Below are 22628 nucleotides of genomic sequence, written 5' to 3'. Positions count from 1 at the left end.
CCTAGAGAGTGGACGAGGCCTGGGAGGAGTCCTAGCTCAGGTCCCCACCTCCAGGGAAGACTGTGCCTAAACATTCCAGACAGATGAATGCCATCCGCACCTTCCAAGAAGGCAGTAATTAGATCTCCTGCCTGGAGTTCCTGGGGAAACTTCAGCCACACGCTCGAGTCAGGCTGGGTCATTCGTGTATAAACCTGTGTCCTAGACAAACATCCAGAAAACGGTCATTCGCACCTGGGCTTACAGGCTGGCACGGTGTCTATTTGCTGGCTTCAGTGAGAGTCCCAAAGGACGAGGGTGACGATGAAGGGGTCGGTGTGTCTCCGCCTTTGCCCATGAGGTCCAGTACTCCCTGGGAGGTGTTCGTTCAGATGAGGAGTTCAGGTTTTAGAAGATTTGTTCCTGAAGGTGAGTCAGCCACTTACCAGCCTTCCTACCAAAGCTTCCCATGGCTCACCCAAGTTGAGGAGCTCAGGAAGTAAAGAGAACAGAGATGAAGCTTCTGGTCTCCAGTCTGAGATGACAATCTCAGGGCCAGGAATGGATCCCGGTTTGAGTCCCTACTGTGACCTTCACCTCAAATCTATCCAGAGGTTGATCAAAGCACTTGACTTGGAACGCATTCACTGGAAAACAGAATGATGTCAGGATTCAGGCAGCAGGCAGGCTGTGTGCTCAGGCAGACTGAATGCAATCCAGGCTGCGTGACCTGGGGTAACTTCGCGTGACCGCTCCATGCCTCCGTCGAATGCAAATGGAATTCCAAGAGCGCTTATACCTCAAAGGTGGTTATGAAAATTAAAATGTACGAAGCACTTGAAATGGTGCCTGGGGCACGCTGAGCACTTTATAAATGTGAGCTATGACTATTCAATTCACAAGGCACTGATGAAGCCCCTCCTATGGGTCAGACACTGTATTAGGTGACAGAAACTCAGAGATCAGTAACAACCTGGAATAGTGCCTTCAAAGTGTTCATGGTCAAAGGGAAGATAAGAGCCAGAGAGAGAAAAACCACTACACACAATGACAAATACTGTTGCTCAGCTTTGAATAAAGTACTAACTCCACCTGCAGGAGACCAAGAAAGCTCTTCAAGGGCTGTGATGCCTGACCTGGGCCTTGAATGAGTTTGCCAAAGACAGGCGTCTGGGGGAAGCCATCCTAGAGATAGAACAGAATGTTGATTTGGGGAGAGGGCCTGGCTGTCCATGGAATGATGGGTTCCGGGTGACAGGAGCATGAGGTCCCTCAGTGGGGAGTGGCGTGTGACAGGCCTAGTGAGTTGGCTAGTATGTCCTGCAGCAGATTTTGGACTTTCTCCTGAGAGAGCAGGAACCTACGAAGTTTTTAAGCAAGAGCATAGACTGGGATGGGATGTGACTTTGTTAGGACTAAAACTGGGAGGAAGGTGGAGGGTGGCCTGGCTGGGAGAGACGGAGACCGGCAGGCTAGTCAGGAGGTGAAGCCCCAGCAAGCGACGGGGAGGACAGGGACAGGTCACGGCTGTGGGGATGGGAACAAGGGGGACAGAACCAGGGTATTTTCATCAGGACAGAGGACAGGAAATGGTGGCTAACTGGATACTGGAGAGGACAGGAGGGAGGAGTCAAGGCCTCATCTACAGTCTCCAGTTTCAGAGGCTGATGGACGGTCTTGACCAAGTTAGGGAACAGGGAAGTGGAGGGGGCTTGAGTAAGTCTGCATGAGTGGACCAGATGGACGCATACTGTGGGCCACCTCTTTGCACTTAAAATATCAACTAGCTCTTGAAAAAAAGTAGTGAATAGGTGATACAGAGTAGATTTTCAAAATTTCTCCCCAAGAACAATCACATCCAGCCTGGAACTCTATTTCCTGATCGTTAAAGCCATCAAGCTAATCAAAAATACCTGCAAAGGTCAGGCAAGCATCAAAACAGGAGTAACAAGCAGAGCGCTGCTGGGAAGGCAACCTCCTCTTAATTCGTAACTGAATCGTGTCCGCTGACTTTTGTCGGGCAACGTAAATTAACACACTTAGGAGACACCCGCTCTAGGAACTCTGCCAAGGCCTCCTGTCAGTGCAAACCCCAACTGGGGATGATGGACAAAGTCCTCTTTTATGCAGTCCTCTTCCAATAGAAAAAAAAAAAAACCCATTTTAACCATGGAAATAAATAGAGGAGATGATGGCTTTAAAATTAAAGGTTGGAAAAACGTCATGCTGCAAAATCCCAAACCCCAAATGTGGTCGAGGACGCCACAGACTTTCATATTTGCACTTCAAGAGTGAAAGATGTTTTGAAAGAGTCCTTGAAATAGAGATTCCCAGGTTCCACTGGGGGAGGACCAATTTTGGTCCAAAACACATCTTTATGGCTGAGTTTTAAAGCCCAGGAAAGTGTTCCTAATGGAAATGCTGACCAGCCCGTCCACACACCACCCCAGCGAGATCGCGGCTCTTTAAGAAAAATGAGATTTTTCCCTTGCAACTAGGTCAACTGGGAAAGAAAACAAGCGTTTCTTCTGGAAAGTTTGCAGTTTTCAAATGGGACGCTAAGAAAATAACTTCATTATGGAATGGGAGGCTTTATTGCTTTCACTTTTACCTGAAGCCAGGTTAACTGGTTTAGAGAGCCAAAAGGCAGAAAACCAGGCACCACCTGTTGTCCAGGCGTGTTGTCTGACGAGCTGGGGAGAATAAACCTTCCTGGATAAGCAAATTCTACTCAGGAGCTCAGACATCCACTGAGGTCTGGCAGGTGCATCAAAAACTGAGGCCAGCCAGATGCGGGCTGACCAGGTGGACTCACGTGCCAGGCCTAAAGGGCACAGATGCTAATCTGCACTGGTGACGGTGGCCATGTGGCCAGTAGCCACTAACATCTGAATTTCCAAGGGAAGATTGAGATCTGCGTGTTAAAATTCAGAAATCTTGCAGGATCAAGGCAGAATTTCGACACTTCAAGAGATGGAGAGGGAAAGAGCGGACTTGTTTGTTACGCACTGTATTGGAAGCCAGGAGTCTTGGGTTCCTGTTCCAGTTCTTTGACCAATTTTTCTGTATGTCACTTGGCCAGCTGCCAGCTGCTAGCCCCCCTTTTCCAGGCCTGTGAAAAGAGGGGCTAGGATGAGGTGAATTCCAAGCACTCAGCCACCTACAGCATAGGACTCTACGCCCTCAGCTGATAGAAACCATTCAACGTGTAGGAGGTGATTTCTGGAAATCAGAGGCGACCTTAAGTTAATGGTGAGTTCAGGAATTCAGGTTGGTGCAGCCCACAGTTTTCTTTTCTCGGGTTTCAGGTGGTTTTTCAAGAGGAATCTCCCTAACCTCTGGGAGGAAAGAGAACTGATAAGCTGAAGTCACAGTGAGGGTCCAGCGATAAGATGGCCGGCACTCCCAGCCCCGTGAGCCCCACAGCAGCTTGCATAGGCACCAAGACTCTTGGCAATATCACCACTCCTCAGCCTCACAACAAGCCTGGAAAGTGGGTACCCTTGTCCATTTCTTTGTCTGCATTTTGAAGATAAGGCAACGAAAGCTCAGAAGTGTTAAGCATCTTACCCAAGGTCACACAGCAAGTAGAAGGCTAAGAGAAAGCCACAGTAAACTGAGGTTGGTTTCTGTGAGGAAAAGCTGAGCTGCTCATTGCTAGGCACTAAAAACCCAAATACTGCAGGAAGAGAGGGTCTCAGTTAAAAATGGGCCAGTGTCAGCATATTTAAACACTCCGCCCCTTCCACAGCTTCCCCGGCCACATGAAGACAGCTGTGGGCAGCTCTGCCTTAGGCCTGACATCACAAAGTCTATCCCATCCTGGATCACATTTCTGTTGTTTTGGAAGACTTTCTTCAACCAAGCAGCCCACCCTCCTTCTACATAACTCAGTTTAAAAACAAATCAGATTCGTTACCTGGAAAGAAAATGGGTTTTTCCCATTTCTCTTTGATGGTATTTTCTTTCAAAACCCAGGATGTGGGAAAAGACAGGGTATCATCCGTGTCTATTTGACAAGTGCAGGAGCCAGGCCTGCCGAGTCACCCTCATCCCTGGTCCTGACATCAGAGAAGACATGCAAGTCTGCCTTTGTCTCCAGAGAAATGACATTCCTTGTGCCCTGAGAGAACTGGGCCTTTCTCCAGAACCGTGAGTCTCAAGCAGCCAGAAAGAGCCAGAGAAACTTATGCCATGTCTACAGCAGAGTCACCACCCACGGCATGGACACTGACTAGGCCCCAAGACCCACCCCCTCCTGCCCAAAGCTCACCTGTGAACCTGGGTCTGGACCGAGGCATCTTCTCCTGGCCCAGATGCTAAGGTTTCTTACTTAAACGCATGCTCACAGTTACCCTTTGGACCAGTTCCTGTTTTGCCTCCCTCCAGGGCTTCTCCCAAAGTTCCCTGACAACAGCTGTGTTGGGGGCGGGGCCAGGGTTTATACCACTGCTCCCTTTAGAAGGATCTCAGCCCTGCTGACACCTTGGTTTGAGTCTCTGGCCTTCAGAACAGTGGCAGAATGAATTCTGGTTGTGTTAAGCCACCAAGTTTGTGGTCATTTCTTACAGCAGCAAGAGGAAACTATAGGACTATTTCAACCCTCCATCCCTAGTGCAGTGCTGGGCCCACAGCACATAGCTCCTGGCTGGCTGGCTGGGTGGAGCCTCGACATCGTCCCAGAGGTTGTCTCCTGACAAAGCAACTGCACAAATGTGCTTTGCGACAGTCTTATTAAAGAGCCATCTCTGAAGGTACCATCCCCCTTTCTCCTCACCCAATGCCGACTCCACCCCAATAGCCTTTCCTCCTCTGGAAACATGGTGTGGCCACACATTTCTAGAATGCACCGTGACCCTTGGTTCTGTCTCACGGGAGCTAAGTTAAACACTCCACCGGAGCCTCCCTTTGCACAAACTCTGATAGCGTTTCAGCTGTGCTGGACAGACGGTGCACCGAGCCCTTCGCGTGGAGCTTGCCCTGAGCCAAGCCTCCAGGCAGCTCAAGGAAGGCCCAACTTCTTAAGGGACAGGAAAGGGTCCTCCACGTCCCTTCCTACCTGTGAGGTGGAAGAGTAGGGGTGGTTAGGAGTGGCTAGACATTTGGTCCGGCAGACTGCTGGGAGAAGGGCTTAGAAATGAAACTGCTCAGGTTAACTGGACTCTTGGAAGTGGCCGGGGGTGGGAGGGGTGGCTTGGGGAGGTTTCAGTGCTCCCTGTCTGATCTCCAACCCCTCAAAAGTAACAACAACCGCCAAAACACGTGATATACATAAAGGATTACATGTGCTTGCTATGTAAAAGCAGCTTTAGATCAACTCCCCAATTCCGCTAACCCTCCTCCATGCCAGTTTCAGACCCTCCACCCATTCTATGAAGAAATTCTGGAACCATCCATGCCCTCCCACCTCTTTTTGGGGGAGGAGTAATTAGGTTTATTTATCTATTTTAAATGGAGGTTCTGGGGACTGAACCCGCGACCTCATGCATCCTGAGTACGTACTCTACCAGTTGAGCTATCCCCTCCCCCCCCCACCTCTTCCTTTCTTAATAGCTGGTGTGGTCCTCTCAAGACGTGGAGCTGATCTGAACTCTGCCTAAGATGTGCTTGGGTCATACGAGATCTTAAATAACCAGGAGGCCCCACGTCGTGGGGCCACCAGAGGAATTCTGAATGTTTTTATTTTTCTAAAAAGCCGTGAAAACCTCATCTACAACGGTGCGTGTGCACACACCCACATGTAACCACAAATCCTTGTCTGGGCGCTGCCCGGGGGCCCCTTCTCAGGTTGTCTTGGGTCTACAGGTGTCATGTAAATCAGGTCAGGCCAACAATGTGTACCTTTCAAGAACACCATTTACATCCTTGCCTGCTCCCTCACACCCGCCCCGGGCTGCCGCCGAGCAGCTACGTGGGCCTGGGCTTCCTTCCCCAGGAGTCCCCTTCATCTCACCTCTCCTGCCCGTGACTAAACTCACCTGCTTTCAGGTCAGAAAAATAACGGCTTAGTGCTTGATTTGCTTTAAACCTCATTTAAAAGACAAGGGGAAAGCTGAAACCAAACCGAAGCATTTTTATTACCAGTCTCCATTACCTGTATACATTGACTGCATATGTGGTTTTCTGTTGGTTTGTTTTTTTTTTTTTTTTCCGGATCTGTGTACATGGGGAAGTTGCTTGCTGATTTATGGGACAAGGGGCTCTGTGATTTCAAGCCTTCAGCGATCTGACCTTTAGAGATCATTTTAACTCCAGCTTTAGGGAAGCAAATAGAAGTCACACTCAGTTACGGGTCCAGGGGAACTCACACAGCTCCAGCAAGATCTGTCCTGGGATGGCCTTTGAGTTCAGGGAGGAGTTTGGACCAGAATGCGTGCCTACCATCTCGTCCATGAAACTCTTAATGCATGCAAGAACACCAGAGTGATGGAAAATAAAAGCCAGCCAACAAAATTGTAAAGCGGGCCGTCCTGCCCCCTGAACGTGGTGTTCCAGCCCTGCCGAGGAGCACAGAGTGTGACGGCACAAAGGTGCTCCTTCGCTGGGGGAGATCAGATTTACTTCCTGCCAAACAAGCATCATTCAAACCCGAATGTCAACCTCTCACCTTCCCTCCTTCTGGAAGAACCACATTATTTATTTAGCCTTTGGTTTACGGATCTCTGTGGCAACCTTGTTTGGAAGAGTACCGGCGCATGTTGGTACACGCAGCTCCCGGGGAGAAGCAGCACCAGGAAGGCTCGCCTAAACACGTCACACTGGCCACTAACTGTCCCCAAAGGATTTGAGAACACCCTGCTGGGGCAAAAGGTATTTTTCATGACTTTCATCCCCACCCTCAGGCCTTTCAAGTGGACCCCATTCTTGAAAGCATCCCCCAAGATCAGACCCTTGTTACCCGCTACTGTATTGACCACAAGCCACCTGCATGGGGCTGGCATCCACCTAGTACGTCATTGTCTAAACCAGGGGTCAGCCAGCTTTTTTGTAAAGGGTAACAGATAGTAAATATTCTCAGCCTTGGGGGCCATTTGGCCTCTGTCAAAACGACTCAGCTCTCCCACGTCACGCACACACAAGAGATAAATGAATAAGCATGGCTGTGCTCCAATAACACTTCATTTATGGGCACTGGATTTTGAGTGTTATGTAATTTTCATGTGTCACAGGATTTATCTTTTTAATTTTCTTTCAGCCATTTAAGAACGGTGAGCTCGAAGCCAGTACAAAAACAGCAAGTGGGGGCACTGGCTTTGGTCTGTGGGCCGTAGTTCATCCACCCCTGATCTCCACAAGAGGAGGACAAGTGCCCCCACTAACCACACCCCTGGCCCCAGCGATATCACTGCCGTTTTGTGGTTTAGCATTTTGCCTTTGCCTTTCTCATTCGCAGCACTGGCTGCCTCTTGGGTGATGGCCAGCGACGAACCGGGAACTTCTGTATTTTGGTTAAATCTAAATCCACTATGAAGCACCCAAAGGGCTAGTCTCACGGGGAGGAAAGACCATGCCAGGAAGGAGTCCAGGTTTCTGGCTTCCTCTCGTGCTGTGTTAGTGTATGCAAAGACACAGTTAGCCTTTTTTTTTCAGAAGCAGCAGCAAGAGTCAAGTCACAAAACAGTGGTAAAAGGAAGTGCTCGCTCTGCACGAACGCTCCCACCATCTTCCCCCATTTAAACTTCTGCAGTAGGATTGGCAGGAATCAGAGATGCCTGTCGATGGCTAGAACGCCTGATGAATGTCCCCACAGAACTGAGAGAGTTTATTTCAACCTTTCTAACCCTTCCTGGTAACTTACACCAGTTGCCCAACTCCTGAAGAGTCACGGGGACGGCCCCTGCACAATTCAACTCGCAGTCCTGGGAGAGCACTGTTGCAGGTCGCCTCTGTTTTTCCCATGTGGTATTTCCTTTTGTCACGGTACTCATTTTGATTTGCTTGTTAACATCACCAGCAGAGCCAGAGAGGCGCTTCCCTTGCAGAAACCTTCCTGGAACTTTTGGTCTGGACTGACTTTTTGACTGGGGTACTTAAACCACTCACCAGCTTGGTCAAGACAGTTCTGAAAGCAGTGAATTTTCCCTTAAAAGTCATACGGGGCGTTGCCTAGCAGTGTTTATAGAGCGAACGCTTGTTTAAAAAGAGGGACGTTACAGGTTGAATGTTGTAAACATATTTGCATGCTTTTAAAACAGTCTGATCATGACTTTCGCTGACTTAAAACTTATTAAATATTGTTTTGTTCACAAAAGTGGGGGAGACATGATCCTTGGGAAATTCACAACAGACTGCAATTTCTTGAATCTGTTTCTTTAGTAATAATGACAATTATAAATATATACACATACACATACATGTATTTTTCTTTGTGTCTTTCTCTATGTCTACGTCTACATAGAGAGATGACAGATACATACATATATAAACAGATAGAGACAAAACAGCACCTAATATTTGAGTGCTATGTAGCAGACACCATGTTTAGTGCGTACCAGGTAAAATCTAATTTAATTCAACCATCATTTGAAAAAGGGATCGTTTGTCACCATTCCATTTAAAGGCCAAGAAAACATTTCCTTCTTTATTGTTAATTTATAAATCCATAAATCTATCCCTTTCCAAGTACATCACGCTGAGGATTTTGACTTGTCAGGGACGCAGGCAAGGTTCACCTAAGTGCCGTCAGCGAAGGAATTAGGACAGGAGAAGGAGACTCAAGAGACACAATCCAAAAAGAGGCTGTGGTCTGAGCCACAGGAGGAAAACTCACTTACCTGCATATGTTTTTGTTGTTGTCATTTTATTTTTTATTGAAGTCTAGTTGATTTACAATGTTGTGTTAGTTTCTGCTGCACAGCATAGGGAATCAGTTATGTATATACACATATATTCTTTTTCACTATAGGTTATTACAAGATACTGAATATAGTTCACTGTGTTATACATTAGGACCTTGTTTATTTATTTTACATACAGTAGTTTGTATCTGCTAATCCCACTTCTAATTTAGCCCTCCCCCCTTTTCCCTGCATCTGTATTTTAAGCCTAATTCCATCACTGAACCGCTACACACCCTAGAATTCAGCCCTGCAAATGAAAGAAATCCACAGCCTTTTATTTCAAAGGTCCCAGGAGGATGACAAGGCCTGCTGGCGTTTCCAGATGATTGGCACTGACTGTCCCCGTATCCACCATCTTCTACAGCACCTCATGTGACCCCTGAGACAGGACTTGGAGGTTAATTTTGAGGAGCTCATCAAAACCCCCGGAAACCCTGAGGAAAAGAGGATGCGGAAGGGCCCCGTTCCAGAATGTCACTTAAGATGTGGAAGGCTTCTGTAGTCCCTGCCCAGCCAAGTCATTTCAAGGCTTCCAGGGGATGAAATGTGAGAGAAGATAAACTTTGCTTTCATCTTCAAAAACATCAAAAAATAAATAACATCAAAATGCAGGCTGGATAAGGAGGGCTCACTGTGCATACATAAGTGATCTTACATTCATCGGTCCCAGCGGACTGCTCAAGCTCACTACAATTTATTTGCTTACGGAACTGGGGACACGGGGCTGAGAGGCACTCAAGGATTCCAGCTAGAAGGAATCTCTACCCCTCTGTACCACGTGGCAGGGCCTCCTTCCTTTCTCACCCAAGAGGAAAGAGATGGAATCGATCAATTTCTTGGGCCCTCCACTCCACAAGGCTGCACCGAGGTCTCTTAGCTATCCTGGCCATTTTATACGTGCAAAAGCCAGGCCAATTCACTGAACTTATCTTGTTCTAGAAAACCCAGCAAGGTATTACGTACCTTTGATCCATGATCTAAGTAGTATTTCCTCAGCTATTAAAATCTTACGAAGACACTTTACACCCACTGGGCTATAATAAAAATAAAATATGCACCTGAAACTAACACTGTAAATTGACTATACTCCAATAAAAAATAAGAATAAAAAATATGAACAGTAACAAGTTAACAAGTGTTGGCGAGAACATGGAGAAGTTGGAATCCTTATACACTGCTCGTGGGAATGCAGAATAGTGCGACCACTTTGGAAAGCAGCCTGGCAGTTTCTCAAAGGTTAAACACAGAGTTACCATATGACCCAGCAACTCCGCTGCTAGGTACACAACCAAGAGAAATGAAAACATATGACTACACAAAAACGTGTACACGAATTGTTAACAGCAGCACTGTTCCTAAAGCCAACAAGTGGAAACGACCCAAATATCCATTAACTGATGGATGTGCAAACACAATGTACATCTGTCCACATGATGGAGTAGGATTTGGCAATAAAAAAGGAATGAAATACTCACACAAGCTACAGGATGGATGAATCTTGAAAAAATTACAGTAAGTGAAAGAAGCCACACACAAAAGGCCACATATTGAATGATTCCATTGGTATAAAATGGCTAGGATAGGCAAACAGGAGACTGGTGGTTGCCAGGGTTGGAGGAGAGGGTAGGGGAAGGGACTGCTAATTGGTAAAGGGCTTCTTTTTGGAGTGAGGAAAATGTTCCAGAATTAGATGGTGGTAATGGTTGCACCATCTTGTGAAAATATACTTAAAAAATCACAAATATACAAAAAAAAAAATTCTTGGGAACAGAAAACTGGTTGTTGAGGATGGTCTGCCAGAGCTAAGCTCCTACGGGTGGCCCTCATGCCTGGTAAGACCATGAGGCTGGTGATACAGATTTACAGGTGAGGGAATGAAGGTGCAGAGAGAATCCACGACTTGCCCGGCATCACCCAGCTGTAAGAAGTAGACCAATCCAGTTCCATCCCAATCCATCATCCACCCTCTTCCTCCTGGACTGCGTAAGGCTGCAGCCTTGTTTACTTAGACCATTTCCCAGCCATGTGACCCTCAGGAACCTCAAAATTTCTCATCTGTAACAGTGGGGGGCGGGGGTCTCTGGACCTCACCTTCCTAAAGCCTCAATCATACAGTACAAGCTAGCAGACCAACTTCCTGTTTCCAGAATGGGAGCTGGGTCCTCAGTCCTTAGCTGTTCAAGTCTGCCAGATGTTTCACTGTAACTGCACGTGTCAGTTTCCTGTGTATGGGATCAAGGAACCTCCCACAGGATCTGGTAGAGGGGAGCTCCCTGAGGTAACAAGGTGGGGAGAAGCTGAGAGTGGATAAGGGTACCTGGTTCTTGGGGAATCCACTGCATTCTCCTTAAGGCCCGCCTTCTCTGCCCTGCTCCTCCAACCGCCCAACCTGCCCAGGCCACCACCAGCTGGACTTGGACATGGCCTTTTGAATGTACCCCCTTCCTGGTTGGAGACAGCAGAGCTGGGTACTGCTCCTTCCTCACCAAGATGCCTGCGGCTTTTGGTTCTTGACGTCTCGATGACAGTCACACTATGGTTCAACTAATTCCCATTGTTTCCTTAGGTCCCGGGGTGGGAAAAAGCCATATGTTCTAGGGTTCTGCCATGTCTGTTTATTTGGGGCAGGTCTCAAAAAAGAAGTATCCCCTGTCCTTCTCATGGCCATGCTACCTTCCTTCCCTTGATGACAAATCTAACTCTAAAGCTAAAATGGCCAACAGCTAGTATAGGATTTTAACCTACCTTACCTATTTACAATGTAATTTACATTGTAAAAAGCCATAAACTGCCGTTTCAGTCTCAAAAGTATAGACGATGCACCAGGGATGTTCACAGAGAAGAACCTGCATGGACCTGGAGCTCCAAGTCCTTCCTGCAGCCTGGCCATGGGCATCCCATGGGTGAAGACGGCCAGAACTGCAGAATCACCTTCCTGTACACTTGTGACTAAAGGCTGCTTTCACTTATCTTTTAAATCACCTTCTTTTGGGTGTGATGATAACCCTGTTTGGATAATAAATAGCACAGGAGATTGGAAAATGCAGAATGAGGGCTGGAGGCCACTCTCCAGTTGGCTGGTAAGACCCTCACTTGCTCCATCACAAATGGCCTCAAACACAACAAAGATGCCAAGGATGACATCTTTCTTTTTATTTTTTGAAGAGAAATTTTTATTTTATTCTGAACTAAAAAACTGAGTTCTGGCCAAGGACGGCACTTTTTAACCACCAACAGCCCGAGGAGGTTCTGAGCGCACGCTGAAGTTCAGGAGAAGTCAGGCTGTTTTTGTCTCCCTTTCCTAGTGTGGAGGCTGGCAAGCAGATATAATGAAACCTTGAGTCAGAGATTCACATTTTTTTAAACAGGTAAAATGCCATCTCCCTCTTTAGTTTCTTGGCAGCATGGAAATAAGTAAAATTATTTTAAAAATTTGTTCAAGTTGTCTTTTTGAAAATTTGAAGCAAATTCTATTCTCCCCATCCATGATGAGGAAGCTAGCCTAAAAGCTTTCAAGGTGCCCAGTATTCAGATCTCCTGAATATCTCCCTTCTCAATACCTCCCGTCCTTAGGACAGCAGCTTGTTCCCAAAGCTCCTTCCCATGCCATTCTTACTTGCTCCTCTGGGAGAGCTAGGGCCCAGAAAGGAACACAGACTCCCCTGGGGTCCCAGGAAGCAACCGAGCCTCTTCTGATTTTCCACTGGATCCCCCATCCCAGATACTGCTGGTCCCGGCCAACCCCTCCAGCAAGTCACCTGTTTGTAGGGAACAACTGACCTCTCCAGCTCGGCCTTCTTTTAGGCAATCACATCGCACAGCCCTGAAGTCAGCACCTCCGAGCACAGGAAACCATTTGGTGAGACACGAGTATTAAAAAAATAAGCTGCGTGACATTTATTTTGTCTTGTTAACATTAATATCTGTAGAAACATTTTTATTGTCAGTATAAAAATTAACAGGTTTTATTAAATACTTTCTCCAATTTTGTAATGCGTAAAATCAGTGTGATCTGCACTCATGTCACATGGCTAGAGCAGAGTGAGGTGTTTCAAAAGCAACACACAATACTTTCAGTACAGAATGAACAACATGGCAGTGTTTTTTGTCTGACGTTGGCATCGGGCGGGATCTTTTGGTGAGGTCCTGCCAGAATGAGGTGGAAGCAATCCCTTAAAAGGATGGAAGTATCCCGAAAACTATCAGCAGAACAATTCGGCGTTTCAGTTTTCTGCGATGGCATGTGAAGGCTTCTCCATCGCCAGTGAATCTGGAAGCCATTAGGAAGATTCGCTGAAGAGAACACAGGCTAATCTGATAAATGTGCAACTCAAGAGGCAGCAGGCCAGCTGCCGGAGAGCAAGGATTCTGCCGTCATCTCAACGAAGGTCCCTCCTTGAGGAATGGTTAAGGCATCTTTTTAAGAGAACGTTGGTGCCATTTCTCTTGGGGAGTCCAGTTAAATGTTTCCGGGACCAATGACAGAGCTGCACACCCAAACCAAACACCTTCTTATGAACAGGTTCTTTGAATGTGGGCATTTAGGTGGTTTAAGAACAATCATCTGACAGCAGAGTTTAAACACAAATAAATCAAAACGTCATTTTCCCCAAATTAGTCAAATTCTGTAAATATTTCTCTTTTCAAAGGATCTGATAACTAGTTAAGTCCAAGCAACAGATTAACTAGTCCGATGGGCTGCCTGCATAGAAATGTCACTTAAATTACAAAAAAAAAAAAAAAACCTACTATAAACGATTAATTGTTTTGTATATTACCAATTCATTAATAAATTAATGTTATACCATTTTCCCTGAAAGCAAAAGTATTTTTCCACCTCTGCTGGGTGAAAATTAAGAAATTCTGTGTAAGAACAGCATCTAGCAAATAGCTATTAAAAAAAGAGAGACCAATTTTCTGGGTGCATTGGGACATCCATTTAAAATCAATACAAAAAATAATTCCTTGTAAATATATAATATATATTTATACATAATTTGAATATATTTACATACATCCAGCACCTATATACTGCAGTTGTGCTCTGTAAGTGTGTGCTGACATATATTTTCTCCAATTATTACAAAATTCACAAGGAAGGCAGACCATCTGTTTGCCTTGAGTCCGGCTGGTCCACAGCCAGTACCCAGAGTGGGTCACGGACACGGACGGGGTGGCCCATGAAAGTCCACTGCCCCAAACATTCTTCTTCTCCTGGTGAAGATTCTAAGTTCCAACTGAATAAATTCTTTACACGTGTGCCGATTACGTTTCCAATTATTTACTCCTCTGATTCATATATACAAGCCGAGACAACAGGCTCCTAGAGGCACGGCCTCCCTGCTCAGTACAGCCAGGTCCTGACACTGCCCCAGGTGGGGACAGGAGGACAAGCTGGTTCATGTTCTAACACTGCCGTTTCTATGTGGATACTGAGGAAGGCAGGGTTCATAAGGCATGGGGTCCGGAGAGAAAACAGAATCATCTCCTGAAGAGCAAGAACTCCTTGTATCAGGGTAACTAGGTGAATACTGTTCGAGAGGCTGACTGAGGTCCAAGTATTCCTGAAAGAAGGGAAGAGAGACGTTTTATTTCATCGCGGGTCAGGATAACAAGGTGAATACGGTTCGAGAGGCTGACTGAGGTCCAAGTATTCCTGAAAGAAGGGAAGAGAAGACTTTTATTTCAAACGCAGGCTCTGAGACGTTGACATGGGAGTTGGGGTGGGATGGGGGCACCCCCAGCAGGCTGAGACCCTGCCCGCCCTGGTTCCCATGAAGACCTCCTTGAGACCCCAACGCTCTCTCCTCTAGGCTGCCGTTAACTTTTCTTCTACATCTCGAATAACCTATTGGCAAGCAGGGAACGCTAACACCCAGCTGAGCGGTCACCTCGACCGGCAGAGACCCAAGGACCTCCCGGCTGAGCACATGGTTCAAATCCACATCCAGCAAAACGGAAAAAAAAAGATGCTGTGGATGCCCCGAACCCCTTTTCATAGTTGAGACCATGAATATTTATTTTACAAATCACGTTTTACTATTGTAGCTTCTAGGATAATTTAAGGGGAATATGTCTTCATTCAGCGAGTAATTTCACAGATGTAATTCATTACTCTCAGAAGCTCTCTGAGTTGAAAATGTAAACAGGTTCAAGAAAAGCTTGGATACACTCGTGTATGTTAAATCCATAATGGACTGTTAAAGAAAAGTTTAGAAAAATGCAGGTTACGTTTCAAAGTTTTGAAGGTTTGAAATTCCAAATCTGCTCCCGGAAGCATCCATTGGTGTTGCTGTCGGAGAGCCTGGCTGATGGCTCCAGATAGCGTTTCTTCCGACTTATGACAGGGGAGCGCCCACCACCTGCTCTTGTGTCGCCCATGGACTAGGGATGGTTTTTAACATTTTTAAATGGTTGGGCAAAATCAAAAGAAGAATACCTCATGGCATTAAAACTACATAAAACGGTGTAGAATTTATACAAAATTTAAATTTTAGGCTCCATCTAGTTTTATCCGGGACACAGACGCATTCATTTATACACCATCCGTGGCTGATTTCCCACTGCAACGGCCGAGTTGAGTTGTTGCTACAGAGACCGAACAGCCCCACAAAGCTGAAAATATTAAATGTCTGGCCCTTGACAGAAAGATTTGCAGGCACCTGACATTTGGTAATTGTCAAAATGCACTTTTTTTTTAATTTTCTTTCTTTTCCTTTTTTCTTTTTTTTTTTGTGCAGATGATTAAACAAAGTCTTCCCTGTTTATTTGGTGCAATGAAGTATAGCAGATGAAATGGGGGAAGGGGAAATTATCACCTTTCACAAGATTAAGTTTTAAATGTTTTTATATGTATTTGAATTGTTAAATTGGTTTTGCTGAAATAGCATGTCACCTTGAGATACTATTTGAATGTTGGTTTCAATAAGCAAATGTTCAAAATGTTGGTTCTTGAAATTGTTTAAAAACAAAAACAAAAACCTCTGAAACTATGAAAAGGTTTCTAAACAGGGGGACTTCTGGGTCTCACTGCCTCAGTTGGGTGAGCAAGTTGGGGTGCTTCTGCTCACACCCCCAGAGGCCAACGAGTTGACTACGACACATGGTTTTTGCTGAGAGGCGGGCAAAAAGTGCAGACCACAGCACAACCAGCTTCAGTGTTATCAGAAAAGAGCCCACAGAATGTTGGCGACTATACATTTTAAAAGACAAAGATTAAAAAAAAAAAAAGAAAGGAAGAAAAACCAAACCACTGCTATAATTCATCACCAGGGTTGGCAAGAGACAGAGTCCCTGTCCGAGAATGGGGGATGTGTCAGTTCCAACAACATCAGCATGAACCGCACAACTGGAAACAAACACGCCCACCACATCAAAAGAGAACTTTTTGCTTACAATGATAAAAATGAAATTTTGTCCTAAATGGAACCATTTTTCTCAACCATGTGGTAGTGATTTTCAGAAGGAAAGAAACTTCGATTTTTATATCCGTTAGACAATATGGCATTCTGCTTTTTTAGTTTAGGATGCTAGATGTAAATTTCAGTGAACGGGCCCACTTGAAATGTATAGATATAAACAAATGGCATCGACCATGGATATGGGATCACTAAAATGGAACTTTAGTGCTTTCCCAGTTTCTAACTGAAGCCATAAACGTTCAGATCTGATAGGGAAAAAAAAAAAAAAAAAAAAACAACTAGGGGTATCAGTGGATTCCAAGTCTAGGGTTAAAGGAACTTATACTAGAAACAACAATTTTGGCAGGAGAAGAAAGTTGGGGTTTTTTTTCCCCCTTGAACTGTTCCTTTCCTTTCAACTTCTGAAGGTCAGCTGTATTCATTTAAATGCAATCTCTCTCTTTATCAGCCACAGTCAGACACACAGATAATATTCCTGGCTTAAGACCGTAAATCACAACATTTGATTATTTTTTAAAAAATCACTCTGAAACTATTACATGTATTATTTAAAAATAAATTAAATGTATTCTTTTCCTTCTAAAATATTTACACAATTTTAGCCTTTTATTGTTGTTAAGACAATTGTGGGGTTTTTTTTGTCCCCCTGTTTGGAACTATTCTGCATCTTCGTTAAATATCTTGAATTCATTCACTAACGGTTTCTCTCTATTGTAGGGTTTTTCTGGCCTTGATGGGTTTACCATCTTTCCTGCTCTCTGCACGGGGAAGCAGTCACTGATGTGGCTGAGCTTGGACAGTGAGTGACAGAAGAGTGTTTCTTTTGTTGGCATAGATTATAAATATTTCATAGAAAATTAGTATTTTAACAAAAGGTAGAAGCTTTTGTCTGAGTCTCTCATCATCAGGAACCACGTGTACATTTACATACACAGAGAGGGAGACAAGCCACAAGCCACAAGCCATGACCAGGCAGGGGCATGGAGGTCTGTGCCATGTGTACAACAGAAGCTGGAAAGGCACAACTTCACAGCAGCATCACTTTAAGCTCATTGGTAGCGGACCATCCGCAGCCCTCACACTAATGACCAGGGTACGGAATCCAACCGGCGCAGAAACCCCAGCTCCCTTCCACACAAACCCCAATGCTACAGTTGGACCTTTCTTTCTCCTCCCCACCCTCCTGCACATGCACCCTGAACCCACCACCCACAAGCCACAGGGAGGAGCAGCCTCAGGTGGGGTCCTCGGTCTCTGGTTTTGTGAGTCAGAACTCTCAAGATGCAGTTCCAAGAAAAGTCAGGATTTGGGAGGAACACATAGTTTGACTCAGTCTGACCCCTGGGAACAATGATAAACTATACCACAAACTGCAACGGGGAGGCTACATTTAAAAACTCACACTGGCCTCCCAAGCAAGGACCCCGGGCTTCTGAAAGGAGGTTCTTACCTCATTGGTTGTGAGTGTGAGAATTCGATCCAAGTCTTCGACCAACTGTTTGAAGGTGGGTCTCTGTGAGGGCACTGCATGCCAACAGTCTCTCATCATCATATACCTAGAAAAGATGGATGCCCTTGGTGAATTAATTTCTAAGCACTATGCCATGGCTATAAGTCAGTTTTTACAGGCAACAAGGAAAGATGTCCTAAATTATAAAAATGTGTCTGAACTTCCCTAGCAACTCAGGTGGGAGGTGGTGATTCACTTTGCCAAAAGATGCATTGCATGGTTCCTCTGAAAGGCACTTTGGCTTCCAAAAACCTCACTTTATCCAAAATGTTTTATGAAGGTATCTATGTCATTAAGAAAGACACTTCAGTGTGTCCTCACGGCTGACGTCTGGTCTCCCTGTGGCAGTGATATATGACAGGCCATCCCACTTCCATGGCACTTTGGGACACTGTGGGACGAGCCATACAGGGGCAGGCCTTCCCTCACCACACGCCCCTGCCTGGACCAAGGCAGCTCGACTGTTATCTGCCTGACACTGTGGACAAAGGTTCCTTAGTTTAAAAAAAAAAAAAAGAGTCGGAAAACCACAACTTCAAGGCAAGGTTCTTATGAATTAATCTGCCGTCGCTGGGCTGCACCTTAACTTCCTGATTAACTCTTGGATAGGCCCAGGTTCCCAGGCCTTATCTTGATTATGGGTTTCGACAAACCCTCTATATTAGTAAAAGCACAAGGGATGACAAGGAGCACAATAAATGCCTTTATACCATATACTATAAAATGTGGCCATTCATCAACGTCCAGTGTACACCGAAAGCGCTCATGGGATTACAGACATAAAATCCCCATGAAACGATACTCAAGAGACCCTGGTCTCTGGGACAATCACTCTTCTTAGTTGGTTCTGGGACTCCTTTTCAAAGCACTGATTTGACTGCACAAAATGCATGTCTCCAACACAATATAATTCCACTTAAAGCACCGGGTAGGTTTTGCTAGAAACCAGCTCATGGTTTTATAGTCGGATCAGGAACTCTAAGGATGGCACCTGGACAAATTTTTAATTCTCTGAACTAAAATCTGGGTAAGATATACGTAACCAGGCTGTGTTCGTTCGCTCAAAAGGTGGTCAGGGTCCCTCTACAATAGCCACTTTCAATGGTCACAAAGAGACTAGAGAAGCAACCATTCTCCACTCGCTGTGCAGGTGCCAGGTACCCTCGTGATGAAAGCGAGCACCCCACGGTCTTCAAGCTTGTGTTTGGGGGAAGGCCCGATGTCCCTTCCTGTCACTCTGAGAACGGCCAGGCACGGCACAGTGGCCCAGGGAGGTCACCGGGCGCGCCGTGCAAAATCGGGAGCCCTTGGCCAGGCAGCCCGGCACCTGCTGAGGTTTAAAGCTCTCTTCACACACTGCAGAAGGACGTCTTTGCTTTTGGACGGTCAGGGCCGTCAGTGCAGCTCTCTCTCAGTTCTGGGGTTGAGCCCAGAAAGCTTCAGCAATTCTTCTTCTTAGGACATGTTTGGACAACCAGGGACCTTTGAAAAGCAAACCAGCCAGGAGAAGTGTTACTGGGGGCCACTGGGGAATCGGGAGAGACAACAGTCCTTACAGTTCATTAGTGCAGTTTGCCGGCTTATCCATCCTGTGTCCTTCCTTAAGCAGCTTAAAAAGTTCCTCCACCGGAATCCCTGGGTAGGGCGAGCCCCCGAGAGTGAAGATCTCCCACATTAACACCCCAAAGGACCAGCTGCAAAGGAGGGGAGAAAACAGCATCACTAACTCATCTGAATCACAGAAACCTACACACCCAGTTAAGAAAATAAACGCCCAGTCACTTCTTACGTTCAAAGACGAATGACCAAGACCCTTCTGCCGTTCCTCCGACACACCCCTTCCTGCCCCCAAGAGCATCCCCAAAATGACGATGATGAGAGGCTGTTCCGATGGAATTTTCCATCAACAGACGACAAGGGATGGTTACCATCACTCTTTCTTTGTGTGTGTGTGTCAGGGGAGGGTAGGGGGGTTGGTGGAGATCCAGGTGTTTTTTTCCCTCCTTTCATCGCTCTCAAATAAAAGTATTTGTCTTGATGCAGCGTCAGCAGCGTGAACTTCTAAGCTGTGAGGCTCTTTGGGCTCCTGTCTGACTCTTCTGTCGGCCTGTGTGCCTGACTCCAGGGCTGTGACCTACAGTACGGGCAGTTAACAGAGAGGCCACCAAGGAATTCTGCGAGGTAACAGCTGCCTAAGGTGCCCAGTGGACCATCTGAGGGCACAAAAGGTTCATGACTTACTCTGGTCACCGGGCAGGGATTCGGGTGGAGGGATCCTGTGCCCCAGATGAGCTTCATACACAGAAACTTAAAACATCTCACAGGGCACAATTTATACCTGGCCGTGAAGAGACCCACAGCTGGGTCCTGAGCCTTGTTTAAGAGACTCATAGTTCCTGAGCTAATCAAGCCGAGAATCCTGCATTTACCTGTGGTGCTGGCTTAATCACACCCTGATGGATTCCATCAGGGTGAGTTTCAGGAATGAAACTGCCTTCAGTTTTGTGCGGAGCAAGAGGAGCAGCATGGACTGGCAGTCTGCTGACTGCAAAACTGGGAACCTGGACGCCTTCCTCCTGGGATTGCCGAAGGGGACCAATTAATGCCTGCCCAGAAACCCTCCCACCCACACAAATAAGAGGGGCTCAACTGATTGGTTTACATGGTTAATTCTGAGAAAATTATAGATTCACAGGAACTTGTCAAAAACAGAGCAGAGAGAGCCTCTGTACTTTTCACCCAGTTTCTTGCAATGCTAATAGCATCTTTCAATCACATTTCCAAACCTAAAAATTCTAAAACACCACTTAGAGCCTGGCCCTAATGGTATTTTTAAGCATATCATAATAGAAATATTGCATTGTCTTCAGTCTATTTCTATAACGTTATCAAGGATGCTAAGACAAGATCAGACTTTTTTCAAAGGATAAACAGGGAGCAGTCCTGTCAAGATCACCCGAGTGGACCATGTCCCACTCAGCCTCCCCCTGTAAGAACAAACCTAGGATGGGGGAAATATGCAAACCACTCTCAAGTAGGAAAAGTCTGAGGGCCCGGAGAACATGCCAACAGCCTGGCAAATTAGAGAGCAGCTTTGGACTTGCACATCCGTGAGTAAGTTCAAGGGGGAATCTTCCGCTCTGGCAGGAGCAGGTTAGCAACTCCACCTCCTGTGCGCTTTGAAGCCGGGCAGATTAGTAACAGAGCATTGGTTAGCAGCCTACCATAAAATCCGTCCTTTCTCAGGCCGGCTCCTGCACCTTCTATGGATGTGTGAAATGCAGCAGGCGCCAAAGAATGAAGGGAAGGCAAAGAACGTGTGTGATTTCTGCAACTCAACCCGAGGGAGAAGACGGAGAGGGGGGAGCTACTACTCACACATCGCTCTGATGGGTGTACACTCTATCGAACAGGGCTTCTGGGGCCATCCACTTGACGGGAAGCCGCCCCTGCAGGGGTGGGAGAAAGGTAAAAGCCAATATATTAAAAAGCGGTTTACTTTAGCAGGTTCCACCAGGCTGTGCCCTGTTTATTTTAAGAGCTGACACTCTAATGGTTTTCACTGGACACTCATTAGAGCAGAAATGAGCTCTAACCGGCACTATACAGAGTGTGTGAGATACACAGACCTGGACACATTAATAAATGTCATTTCCTTGGATCCTCACGATCATCCATCTCCCTAGCACCCAGACGTACCCCGATCAACTTCTAGGCGAAAATTAACCCAGAAACTCGCAAGCTCTCATCTTTGCTGGGAAAGGTCTTGATGCAGAGCCTTATGAAATCCCAGAGGTTGCTGATTATAAAGACTGTTTCACATTTACTGCAAGTATCTTAACTAGAGCTTAAATCTGCTTATAGGGAGGTTTGTAAAGAGTAAGGCAAAAGAATAGGAATAAAAAAGCACTGGTCCTTCTAGCTCCGAGCATCAGCTTTCATCTGGAGCATTCCATGCCACCCCTCCAACCCTTCCCACCGTAGCATCACCACAGACTTACATTCGTGGTCTTCTTGTAATAGTCTATATTGTTGATATCTCTGGCCAGTCCAAAGTCGGCTATTTTCATCACGTTGTTTTCTGTTACCAAAACATTTCTGGCTGCTAAATCTCGATGAATACACTGAAATTGAGAAAGAACTCATTTCAAAATGCTTCTAGAGTAAAAAGAAAACATATTCCTTCTCAGAGCACAGACAGAGAAGACATCTTAAGTCAAAAATTGGTTTCCTTTTCTAACTTAAAAAAAAAAGCCAAGGCCCTAATCATTTCCAAGAGCAAAGGTGGATAAGAAAACACATTTCCCTTTATCTGCAGGATCTGTGTTTAATGACCCTAAAATCTTCTGTCTCAACACCTGCTCTCTTGCCCTTGACAGCCAAACTTTCAGAAGAGCTGATTAAACTCCAACATCACATCATCTTCCCCTCCTGGTCACTTCTTGATCATTCTAATCTGTTTCCATCCCTGTTCCTCCTGAAGTTTGTGAAGAACTTCTTGATGGACCCAAACAACCTCTCCTCCGTTTTTCCCTCTGCAGTTCCAGACACTGCTGATTTCTTGCTCATTTCTGAATCTGTTTCCCTGCTGAGTTCTACCCCAATCCCCTCTCTTGGTTCCCTCTCTTCCTTTCTCCCTGCCCCTCCAGATCCCTTGGCTGGCTCCTCTCTCCCTCCGGCCCTCAAGACAGAGGAACTGCCCCATTCATCTTGTATATTTCCGTGTATCTTCATGGCTTCAATTCTCAGATACACATGAAACGTGTGCAAATTCCTATCTCTATCCTGACCTCTCTCCTGGGATCTAGATTTTCATTTGTAACAAGCTCTGAATCATTTCCACATTGACATTCCTTGACACCTCAAATTCAAGGTCTC

At 45.9% G+C, this 22628-nt stretch overlaps 1 protein-coding gene and 1 long non-coding RNA gene across 23 annotated transcripts in view; both read right to left on the bottom strand.

The window, feature by feature from the left end:
- LOC123612780 (uncharacterized) overlaps positions 1–1153 on the bottom strand; it is a 430881-nt gene extending 429728 nt beyond the window's left edge. For all 3 annotated transcript variants that reach the window (XR_012510109.1, XR_012510108.1, XR_006720056.2), the window contains exon 1: positions 235–1153. This is a non-coding gene — a long non-coding RNA (uncharacterized LOC123612780). The remainder of the gene's footprint in view (positions 1–234) is intronic.
- Positions 1154–12692: 11539 nt separating this feature from the next.
- The window catches only part of FGFR2 (fibroblast growth factor receptor 2), a 100690-nt gene continuing 90754 nt past the window's right edge, over positions 12693–22628 (bottom strand). For 17 of the 20 annotated variants that reach the window (XM_045506593.2, XM_045506590.2, XM_010969887.3 and 14 more), the window contains 5 exons: positions 21752–21874; positions 21129–21199; positions 19307–19444; positions 17691–17796; positions 12693–14383 (listed from right to left, as the gene is read on the bottom strand). In XM_045506593.2, coding sequence (XP_045362549.1) covers positions 14219–14383; positions 17691–17796; positions 19307–19444; positions 21129–21199; positions 21752–21874 — 603 coding nt within the window. In that variant the 3' untranslated portion in view covers positions 12693–14218. Of the gene's footprint in view, positions 14476–17690; positions 17797–19306; positions 19445–21128; positions 21200–21751; positions 21875–22628 lie in introns of all 20 variants that reach the window. The other 3 variants (XM_045506595.2, XM_045506594.2, XM_045506606.2) reach the window with 1 other exon arrangement.

This window comes from Camelus bactrianus, chromosome 11 (assembly GCF_048773025.1).
Source record: "Camelus bactrianus isolate YW-2024 breed Bactrian camel chromosome 11, ASM4877302v1, whole genome shotgun sequence".
Classification (NCBI taxonomy): Eukaryota; Metazoa; Chordata; class Mammalia; order Artiodactyla; family Camelidae; genus Camelus; species Camelus bactrianus.
This window is presented reverse-complemented; position numbering and strand designations above follow the sequence as displayed.